Genomic DNA, 12353 nt, shown 5'->3' with positions numbered 1-12353 from the left:
GCTGCTCAGCAGAGCAGATGACCCATCTGGATCTTTGAATTATTTAAGAAGTATGTCTATATCCGGCTCCAACAGAGGAATCAAAGACAATATAGCCGTCTATGAAGCTGGAGCTGTGAGACAGCAAGTCTAAGGATGCACTGATCTGACTTTTTCAGTCCCGATACCGATACCTGGGCTTTGTATGTATATCGGCCGATATCGAGTAACGATCCGATACCAGTGTTTAATTAATAAACTGTATGCCTCACTGTGTGGAAGGGATCATTCCTTTTAATGTAACGCAACATCAGGCTTGACTTAAACATTGCTCTCAACTTTGTAAAACAAAATAAAATAAATACATAGATATACATGTATTGAATTATATAATTATGCATCCCATTTCAAGTATTTAAGTTTGTTCATTATATGTGGTCCCTGTCAAATAAACTTGTAAACAAATAAATAAAAATAAAAATAAATATTATTAAAATAATAAATCATGCCACCAGCAACTTGGTAAAAATCTTCAAAATTAACAGGTATTACAATTCAGGTGTAAACCTTTTTTAATGCAGCAACAAATTGGTCAAAACTGAAAAGGGAATTCAAATATAAAACAGTATATAGTATATAAACATAGCACTGAATTTAATAAATCGGCCCCATTGTCACCGATATCCGATCCAGCTATTTGAGTCAGTATCGGTGCGTCCCTGAGCTGCTTTTGAAAATTGCAAACTTTGACATTTATTCTGTCACAGATCAGAAACAAATAACAGATGAGGCTTTGTGATTTAAGTTAAATCTGTTTTATTCAAGCAAAAGGCATTTTGGGCCAAAGAGTAGAATTGCACTTATTTCCAAATGCGTTCCCAGTGGGCAGACATAAGCAAGGGTTTGACGTTACTGGGTCTCACATTTCTCGTGTAGACGTGAGAGGATGATGACAATTCCACACATCTGTGATAGAAGCCTGGTCTGCAAAAGTATTTTCAGTGGCCTCTGAAAATATTACAGTTTCCTTAATGGCTACAGTTTGTCTATATCTATATACTCTAAAAAAATAAGAGCCCATCCTTGTTTTAGTGTTCATTTCAATTACCATATTATCCTGCATACACTGGGAAGGCCATATAACTTCTTATGCCTTACTGAAAAATGCAACATAAGCAGTTGTACTTGCAGTATTGAAATTCAACACAGAGTGAAATGAATGTACAAAGTAATCCCAAACTGTTTATCTCATTAAAACATGTATTTTAATAGGATAGAGGCAACAGCAGGGAATGCAATCATCCAGTGTCGGTATATAACACCGTCATTGCCCAACATTCTGTACACTCATATACGCATGACGCTCACCAGCAGACAAAAAAAATACTATACAGTCTCCCTAAAGTTAGTTCTACATATAATAGACTGCAAAAAAAGCTATTGTTAATAAAAACTAAATTATCACACGTGAGAAGTACTTTGCATTGATCAACTGGGATAAATGCCAGTGTAACTAAACAGAAGACTTAAATCAAGGTTAATAAGCTCAGCTGAATAAGCAAGCAGCACAGTATTTGTTTGGAGCGTTCAGAAGGCACTAGTCTTTATATATGATCAAGGAGGCGTGGCTGTATTTTGGCTGTTCTCCATTGGAGAAACCCATTAAGGCATCTGTCCAACACTACATTTTCTTACTTCTCTTTTTGTGCTTGAATATATCACAAAGGCAAACGTTCTGGCACATCCTTGAGAGCACCTGATTGAGACACTTTTAACCCAGTGTAGCACTTTCTTTAAAAATCCGTGGCAGTTTCTCTAGCTGTGAGGCTTTAGATCTTAACATAGAGGCACTTATCTAAACACAAGCTCATGCTAGTTTTTACTGGAACTAAGCTCTATTTGAAAGGAAGATGGACAAGGATAGGTATGATCAGGTGGTTCAACAGTGTGTTACTGGTTAGCTTATTTGTTGTTGGGTGACAAATGAAATAAACTTTTTATTCAATCCAAAATCAAACATCTTACACAGAGAAATTAATTAGCTCTAGACCATGTGTATAAATAAAATAAAGGCATCAGATCCCACCATTCCCCGGCTGACTGTAACCATCTCACAAAAATGGAAGGAGTCTCTGTCGGTATATATGTCCTTTGATTTTTCTCGACAACCGCTGATCCGATCGACTTCACATTTGGTGGGTGAGGACCCAAGGATGCAAGCTCTTGAGATCTACGGGACAAATTTATTAGTAGTGTGTTGTGTGCACTCTGTGCAGTGTATTGAGAAGGGATCCCTATTAACTGTTACACCGTCGAATGGCATGCTGGGTACAGCTCACTCTCCATCGATGGTCGCGTGAGCTTTTGCACCCAAATGACGCCTATACTCTTGCATTGCTAGGAGATGCAACTATGACATGGCAGGTGTATTGATAGGGATCAACGGAAGCGCAGCGTGGAGTGTGAAGTTGCTTGGATGAGCGGTTCTCGAGAAAGCAACACTGGAGGCCACGCGATCGGCCCATTCTGAACAGGCACAATTTGAACAGGCACGGTTTGAACAGGCACTGCACTAGTGACACTAATGACAGACCAGCAAATCTTTTATATTAAAAAAAAAAAAAAAAAAATGAGGAGAAAAATCTAAATTTTGGCATCTGTAAAGTATAAATGTGTGTGTTGGAAAGCGGCATCTCTTCAATGATATGCAGGGTTACTGTTACAATCATAACTAACACAGAACAGCATATCCTCAAAGGCACTTCTCTTAGCCTGGCACACAAAATCAATGGCTATTAATAAAACATAAAAAAGTAAATATGAGTTGAGGAGAGTTTACAACAACATCTTCACTTCTAGTCCTGAGGTTGGAGTATGTGTGTGTGTTTATGTGTTCTTTGTCATACTTTCAAAGATGATTCAGTTGTACTTTTTAGGTTTGTTTGAGTTTGATTTTAATTATCAAACTGTTTCTGTTTACTTTGGCAACTGGCATAGAACTCTAATACAAGTTGAAAGATGGTATGGTGCAGTGATGCAGGGGAAAACTCTGGTATTATGACAATCCTTTGCTCAGGCACATGTACAAATACTCACAAAAACACACGCGCACACAAACACACACAGGGAGCAAAACAGGACAAGGAATGAAGACTCCCTGCGAGGAGAAAAATGTTGTGGAGCTCAGTAGCCAGTAATCATGCGACGTCTTCCTCTGAGACATTAATTATGTACGTCGTTTCTCTCCTCTTCTTCATTGTTTCCTCCGCTCCTCCCGTGGCTGCCGTTTTAGGAGTAATTCCAAACTGTGAATGAAGTAGGCAGGAACTTCTTAGATGAAAGACTTACATGAACTAATTCGATTTAACAAGAATGTAATAACTAACAAAAGTATCTGAAATTTAAATATATTATATTTCCCCATACTGTGTGTGTGTATATACAGTATATACACCAATCAGCCATAACATTAGGACAGCGTGGGCATCTTGACCGGTCTGCGGCTACACAGCCACATACGCAACAAACTGCGATGCACTGTGTGTTCTGACACCTTTCTATCTGAACCAGCATTCTGTAGCTCAAATTGCTCACTTTTTCAGCAATTTGAGCTACAGTAGCTCTTCTATTGAATCGGACAACACAGGCCAGCCGTCGCTCCCCACGTTCATCGATGAGCCTTGGGTCTGACCCGGTCGCCGGTTCACTTTTGGTAGGTCTTGACCACTGCAGACCGGGAACATCCCACAAGAGCTGCAGTTGTGGAGATGCTCTGACCCAGTCGTCTAGCCAGCACTATTTGGCCCTTGTCAAAGTCGCTCACATCTTTACGCTTGCCCATTTTTTCTGCTTCCAACACAAAGTTCAAAATGTTCACTTGCTGTCTAATATATCCAGCCCACTGCCAGGTGCCATGGTAACGAGATAATAAATGTTATTCACTTCACCTGTCAGTGGTCTTAATGTTATGGCTGATTGGTGTATATATATATATATATATATATATATATATACAGTGTAAACAACCCAGATTAAACTGAAGTCTCTGTAAAGTAATTATAATGACACTTTATTATTATATACAGTATATATTATATCATTATTATTTACTTTTTACTGACTTAACTGTATAATAATTTGTGCAATAATTCACCTGTGCAATACTGTAATTAATACTGCATTTATACGGTATATTCAACAAATATTCTTATTTCTGTTTTCTATTTAACACACTTTTGTTACAGCATTTTGTATTTACCTTTTTGTATTTACCTTTTTGCATGCTTTATAATGCATATATTTGAACGTACATATTTCATATTTTTTATATTCTCATTTTTAATTTGAATACTTATTTTAATTTTATTTTTTTACATATATTTTGTTTATAATGTAGCATTATGTACATAATTTACATGTTACTTACTATTTCTATTTTCTTACATTTCTTATGTTTATACAAGAGCAACTGTAACGCCCCAATTTCCCCCCGGTTGATCAATAAAGTATTTCTGATTATATTAAGGGCTTTGTGCAGTAACTCATTGAAACTCAGAGATACTTTTAATCATCTGAAGTAACAAAAACCGCACCGTCTTTCGATGAGAAGCTCCTCTAACAAAAGGCTTGATACTCACTAATAATGATGACGATGATGATCAATATGACAGCTATCAGGATGGCCCACATCTGCAAGGAGTAATAATACAGCAAATTCAGTGCCACACACATTAACTGCAATTAGTAATTGGAAAATGTAAGAATTTTTGTTCAACAATATCTTTTTGTATATGTTTGTTTCACTTCAGTTCACTTTTATAAGTGGCATGTGTATATAATGTATGTTGGGTAGGCAAATGAAACTATTCATAGAATTTAGGCCACTTACAGCCAAGAGACGTCTGGTATGGAGTTCATTTTAGATCAGTTAGTTATTTTCATTTACAGAGGGAAAAGGGGTGTGTGTTTTTTTTGGACCAAACTGTGTTTAGGCACCTTGCAGTTCTTCCACCAGAACTTCCTCTTCAGCTTGGCAGCACTGGTCTCGAACTGGGAGGCTCCGGCCTGCAGTGCGTCTGCTCTGTCATCCAGTTCAGACAGCTTCTGGTCACGTTCCAGCACTTTGTCCACATTAACACGCATAATATCCACCACCTACTCACAAAGACACAAAGCAAGAACAAAACATATGGTTTAATGTCAGTACTTTTTAAATGACTGTACCTGCAATGCAATAAATACAACGCAAAAATGCCGCGTGGGCATACAACTATGTGTGTGACAACTATGCACACCGGTTCCGGTGCGAATTATCTGCGTTTGAGGCCAAGTGGGTTTCCTCCTAAAAATTGCCGTGTCCACTTCACACAACAAAAACGCAGAGGGGCTAACGTTAACTACAAAATACATAAACTAATTGAACCCTAAATTTGATACTAACGCTAATGTTAGCTGTTGTGGCTAGCATACACCAATCATATACCTCTAGGGACTTTTACTTTGGAAAATCTCTAAATTTACACAGTGAAAATGTTTGATTTTCAGCGTGTTTGTAGTCAGAGATGTCCTGAAGTCAAATATATCAGTCATTGTCAGGAATAATTTATTACATTTTTTTCCAGCAACCCAAAAATCAAAGAATAAAGACATTTCCCTCACAAAGTAGTGATATTTTCTTTTTAATTTATAAGGGACATGTAATGTTTTATACTTCTGGTGAATATAATCCAATCAATCTTATTTCCATATATGTATTTTGTATATACAGTTCCCTTTGTTAACACCTTATTTTGAAAACTGGATATAGTCACACGTGTATACTTCCACTAACTTCACCAAGTCCGTCACTAGCTTTCCCGTCAGCTCTGTTCTCTTTATACATCCATGATCAGCTCTATCGGGGCCGTTTGAATACATTTAGCATAAATGTCAGTATATGGGTGCTCTACAGTTGTAGCGTCGGCCGATTTGACCACGGAGATGAGCGTGACGACTGGCTTGACCGCACGTTACCGCAATACGATAACGTTTCCTGTCCATGACAGAGTTAGCATGCAGCTTTAGCCATGATGTCTAGCTCTGCTTTTCCTGGCAATGTGTGAAACCAAAAGTGTTTCCATACTTTACTGTATGTGTAGTGTTGTAGTGCTGGAGCGGTAACTTCCTTCTACCTCCGCATAGACTCAAATGAAGCAAATACAGTATATTGATTCTGGCATTAAAAAATAAATTTAAAAATTGTAAAAAAAATAATTGCGATACATAGGTGAATCAATTTCCCCCCCCCCCATCCCTACTAATTATCATGCCGAATGACGGTAATCAGTTAGAACAAAGGATTTCATTGGTCAAACATATATTTCCGCAGGTGGAAATCTCCTGAAATCGAGGCCTGTCCGAATATTTTTTCCCCACACGAATGTTCCGCAGGGCATTCATAAAAACCAACAAAATCAGTTTTTATAAATTTACGTGCAAATTTTTCAGACAAAAATCCTTGCTTGGCGTGAAACGGCTTTAATCGTGACTATAACTCATTGAAGATCAATCAAACACTGCCTTAATTAGTTATTTTAGAATTAATAGAAGAGATTGGAAATGCACCTATATACAATGCAGAATCATGACATCAATGCTGGAAGTGTTGAGTAACAATGTTACCGAACAAAACCGCCAAAAGTAGAGATCACACCTTACTGTACAAGGTTAAAAAAAAAAAAAAGGTATATAATACACATTTTCTGCTTAATGACAGAGATCACCTACAATCAGGCAGGCATGCATGTGCGCACACACAGTATCGCAGACTACACATAACCCATATGTTCCACTGATCCACAAACACTACAACTGCCCCTCCTCTCAGACAGAGTGGCAGGGTGGAGAGAAGTGTGTAGGGCCATGCAGCTCTTACATAACCATGGAGGCAGCGATTATATAACCCGCTGGCAGCCAATTGGAGGCTTCGTGTGACATGCTACGGTTAAACCGCTGTGTAGGAGGGGCCAACATCAAGACGGCCACAGCTAAGAAAGGGAACTGTAAAGAAGATTAAGAACAAAACCACAGGAGGAGTGAGACTAAGCAGACGTTTCTTCCTGGTGGCCTCCTGACATGCTTTTGAATATAATTTTTCTCTGGCATGTGAGCTGACATGTGGAGGTGGAGCATTATAGAGCCACTGATTCCACGTTGTGGTGATTCATGACACTGCTGCCAAGGATTATGCAAGTCTCTGCTCCACACAGACATTAAGGAAGATGGGAGTCTCACAGAGTGGCTGGAGATGGAGGGGGTGGGTGGGGGGTAAGGTGGAGGTCAATAATAAGAGTGAGCTAGGTGAGAGACATGACGCAAACTGGGAAAGGTAGACGAGGTAGAACCGTCTCTAAATTTGTCCACTGATTTCATAAATAACATGTGATTGGCTTTGACAGGGGAAAGAGTTAAATGGTCTCTTATATGGCAGCTTTCTTTAAAAATTATAAACAGAAATGTGTGTATTACTCATGGTAGGTCATATATTAATAGAGATTATAAATGTATTTTTTGGGGGATTATCATCAATATCAACTAGTGTGAAAACATAAGTTTGGGGCTTTATCTGGACCTCGTAAGCCAGTAAAAAGAGACGTATCATACCTCATCCACCTGGGCCTGGGTCTGCTGCAAGCGCTTGTTGCCTGACGCTCCGCCGGAACCTTCTGGACCGGCTGCTGACCTGGTGAAATGATGACAATTAAGTGTAGATATTAGCCTTCTGTGAGATTTCACCAAAAAATATTATTAATATAAAAATATAACTGTTGAGACTCATATGACTAATAACAGCTGGTGGTAAGTGGAAGCAAACGGCCTAACGACAATTGTAAAAATCCATTCTTATCACACTTAAACTCTAGTTTATCCCATAGCTATATATCTCCTGAATCACAGTCAACGCCATTGAAAATATTGTAAAATTGTAAAGAAATGAACTGATGATTACACATCTGTGACTTTATTTTGCAGCTCAAAATACAGTCTAATATTCAACCTATTGTGATTGAGGTAAATGTCTGCAACCTCCAATTGGAGGGGGCTCATATAGGGAGGCCCATACAATTACATGATTACAAGCCAAAATAGTGTAATGCATCCTAAACTCTTAACCTACCTAAAGATATATATATATATATATATATAAAAAACATTATGTACATAATTTACATGTTACATACTCCTTTATTTCTATTTTCTTACATTTCTTTATGTTTATAAGAACAACTGTAACGCCCCCATTTCCCCCTCCAGAGATCAATAAAGTATTTCTGATTCTTTTAGTTTAGGGAATAATTATGTAACATTTTGGGAGGGGAAGAGGTGGGGCCTTCTAGCCATGTGAATATTGCACTCATGCTCTATTTGTTTTGTCCCTCTGCCAATAACGGCAGTCATAAAGCACACTTTCCTTAACATGTAATGTTCATCATGTCTGCCTGGTGGCTATGGGTGTGATTTAAAAAAATTAAATGAGAGCTGAGGGTGGATAATATGACAATGGAGGATATTTTTTGTAAAGCAAGAATACACTGGATGATGATAGGGAATGAATGGGATGCCCTAAGAGTTGCTGCATGATTAATGCTTCATATAAATGCTTCATAACAGTTAAATAATTGACAATAGAGAGCTGGGTGAAATACATGGAAAAAATGAACCGCTGCGCAATTTAGACATGACGTCATGCACCCACAGCCCACCTCAAACTGCAAGCAAGCCTCTGAATTTTTATTTTTCTGAAGCTTGTTCTTTCATTAACAACTTGGGAGATTGTTTCTAAACAAGGACACAAATATAAATCACGGAAACTCGCACAAGGAAATTATACTGTTTACATGAATCATTTAATTATGGTTTCTAATTTGACCCTACAGCCCAGCCCATTTCACAGCGGTTAGCTACTGCCACCCTCTGGCACGACACAGCATTTCTCTGCAATGGCTACACTTTTCTCAAGAAAGACAATAGATAACTGAATGTGGGAGGATGGGTTGAAGGCCGAACTGAAGAGATTATACAGGATTTATCATGACTCAGTGAAAGACACCAGTGTACACCAAAAACTCAGACTCAGTCCACATTAAAAGACAGCTGTAGATGGATCACTCCTTTATGCAAAACAGTTACTGCACACAGCAAACAGGCACAGCCTTTTTATAAATAAAAGCTCATCAAATTAAAATATCAAATTCATATTAAATCAAGGTATGAAACAAAATTGAGGGTCTAAAAAGGGCCAAAGAACCTGATGGTGAGCAGTACAAATTGATCCATTAACATTTAACTGCAGATTAGATCTGCTGTGCACTAACTCTCACATGACGCTGATAAAAACCCTCACAGCCTCTCTCTTATTTCTCCTGGTATTACAGAAAGAGGGCCCTTAGTTTCAGAGTGCAGCAGTAAACCTTTTTATTGCAGCAACAAATTGGTCAAAACTTAATAGGAATTACAATTTCAGTAAATAATGTATATGGTATATAAACATAGAATTGAATTTAATATATTGGCCCAATTGTCACCAATGTCCGATCAAGCGATTTGACTCAGTATTGGCCCGTTATCCGATCCAGTATCGGTGCATCCCTAATTTTCATTATTGATTATTTTCTCGATTCATTGTTTGGTCTATAGACTGTCAGGAAATAGCGAGACGTCTCAAAATGTCTTAATTTGTTTGACCAACTGTCCAAAACTTTTTCTCAAAATAGATAATATATTTTCTGTTGATCAACTTATCAGTTATGACTACTGTTGCCTGCCTGTTAACAAACATGATAGTTAATTTTAGCTGCAAGGTCACGGTATGTACCCCTGCAACTTGTATTTTTTGAATAAGACTTTTCTGTAGAATTTCTATTTGACCATGTCTTTTATTTACCTTTTACACAACAGACATTCAGACTTGTGATACCACAAACATCACAGGTATAATTAACATGAATGATGACTCTATTCAATTGAAGTGCTCCAGTAAGTAGTCGTGCCAGGTGAGCCAGCTTACACAATAACAGGAACCTGAAACTAGCTGACAAAATGGAGCAGCAACCATTTATGTTATTAATAATTACACCTGACATTTCCTCTATTGACATGTCAAAATGTCTGCCATGTAAAACGGTTGTAAGCAGATTACACTTCCCAGCAAAAAGCATTTCACATGATTGTACTTGTATAACCGGCGTGACAATAAACATCTTTAATTATTAAGACTCTCTCCTATCTCTCCTGACCCTAGAGGTGTAAGATGTGTTCACAGGCTTAAAACTGTCCAAAGTTACTGCAATTGCATGAGACAATGTATTATGGGATTTAATTTAACTTTGATGTTTTACTATTTATTTGTTCATGAAAATGCATAATGAATGGGTTCAAATGGCTTTATGCTCACCCCATGTCATACATCCATTCTCTACGCAATGAAATCCAAACTGTGGCTAAACAACGTAGGTTTTCCTGAAGCAAACCAGCCCATTTATAGAAAGTTAGAAAAACAAATACTGTTATTTGATTTGCCTTTATTGCTGATATTCTTCAGTAGGGATGCACCGACACATATACTGGATCGGATATAGCTGGATTGGTGACAATGGGGCCGGTCTATTAAATTAAAATTTATGTTTATATATTGTACACATTACATACTGTAATTTTAATTCCTGTTTAAGTTTTGACTAATTTGTTGCTGCATTAAAAAAGTTTATACTTGAATTGTAATTCCTGTTAATTTTGAAGGTTTTTACTCAGGCGTTTAACCAACAATCTTTGGACAGATGTTACATATGTATAAATCACTACTTATTCATAACTCGTAGACAAAAAAAATATTGAGATAATGAATTCGGCTATACTTCTAGGTTCTCTACTGCGTTGTCAAAGCATAAAGCACACACAAATTAGGTAGTTAAGATGTGTCATGTATCTGTGTAGTGTGACTGAACCGTTAGCTGACTAATGTAAAACACTGGAAAAAAATCACAAAGTCAGCAATATTGATTAAATGATTCATGCAATCCTTCATCATAACAGTGTGTCTTTAACACTGATTTAATAAAAACACCAGTTCCATTTAATCATGCAAAATCTGGGTTGCTACTCTGAGAACTTCCCTTGACTTATAAATCAATTGGTTACAATGCCTCTAGTACTATTTAAATGTGGATAGATTTGATCAGGGCTGCAATATATAATTTTGACAGATCATTGGATTACACTCCTACATATTATTCAGACAGACTTCCTGTGTAGGGTGGTAAACAAGGGTGGTAGGTAGGAGCAGGGTGGGAGTGGATGAAGGGATGGGGGGAGGTTAGTGGAAACAGGGAAACAAACAAGGGCATTTGATTTGGCTTTAAATCTATTGTAACATTAAATCTGATAAACAGTGAATGACAAGAATAAAACATCACTCCTAGTCACACCACTTTAATTACCCACTAACATGAAGTTAACCATCAATACATTTCCTACATGTCAACACTACTTTGCTCAAACTGTTAATGATTCCCAATTACAGTTCCTGTTTTTCCGCTTTTTTTAACTGAACATAAACACGTCATAAACGTTGCTAGCTCAACCAATAACACGGAGGAAATGCTAAAGTTAGCATGAAGCTAATTGTCCCAATATTTATATTTATTTACGCAGCTGTAAACATTATATAAACCTGCCATGTATGTTCTCATTTAATTATCTAAATTCACATAGGGCAAAGTTACTAAACTCTTAATGTAACGCTGCGATAACTAGCTTAGCTTAGCTTAGCTTAACAACTAGCACTTGTTGCATGCTAACGTTAGACTCAAACTTTTGGGCGTTGCTTTTCCTTCTGTGATCCTGTTTCCCCAAATCCACCCGGAAGAGTGCGGTAAGTTATGCAGCTTTCACGGAGTAACATTTATAAAAACATTTGGTAGAAACATGATAGACTTACATTGTGAAATGAACTTTCTCTGAGCGACACCGACGCTGTTTGTTGACTGTGAGCTAAAAGCTAAAAGCTAAAGTGTCAACCCGTAACAGTTACTGCTCTGGGTTGTTATGCTGCCTTCACGTGCTGTCGGAAATGGGACAAATAATACGTATGCAAACGAGGTAATTAAACACTAAAGTGGGAGTTTCTATTTTTATTAGCTGTACCAAGATGTGAGGGCAATTTATATTAAGATAATATTGTCTATATAATATATATATATATATAATTAAATATATAATTTGTAGCACAATTATTATATAAATACCCCACACCTCACCTCCATACCATTATTGACACACAGTACACCTGAACTGTATGGACTGTAATGCTGTGCAACTGTCTGAAATATATTAATTAT

At 37.4% G+C, this 12353-nt stretch overlaps 1 protein-coding gene across 1 annotated transcript; it reads right to left on the bottom strand.

Annotated features, from left to right (window-relative positions):
* Positions 1 to 778: 778 nt before the first annotated feature.
* On the bottom strand, positions 779 to 12092 carry vamp3 (vesicle-associated membrane protein 3 (cellubrevin)). Its single transcript, XM_074630619.1, has 5 exons — positions 11954 to 12092; positions 7621 to 7699; positions 4975 to 5133; positions 4617 to 4668; positions 779 to 3284 (listed from the first exon to the last, which is right to left on the bottom strand). Coding segments are annotated over exons 1-5 (309 nt in total). The 5' UTR covers positions 11956 to 12092; the 3' UTR covers positions 779 to 3267.
* Between the last annotated feature and the right edge of the window lie 261 nt (positions 12093 to 12353).

The sequence above is a fragment of the Sebastes fasciatus genome, chromosome 1 (assembly GCF_043250625.1).
Source record: "Sebastes fasciatus isolate fSebFas1 chromosome 1, fSebFas1.pri, whole genome shotgun sequence".
Lineage (NCBI taxonomy): Eukaryota > Metazoa > Chordata > Actinopteri > Perciformes > Sebastidae > Sebastes > Sebastes fasciatus.
The sequence above is the reverse complement of the archived record's forward strand: the minus strand, read 5'-3'. Positions and strand labels throughout refer to the sequence as shown.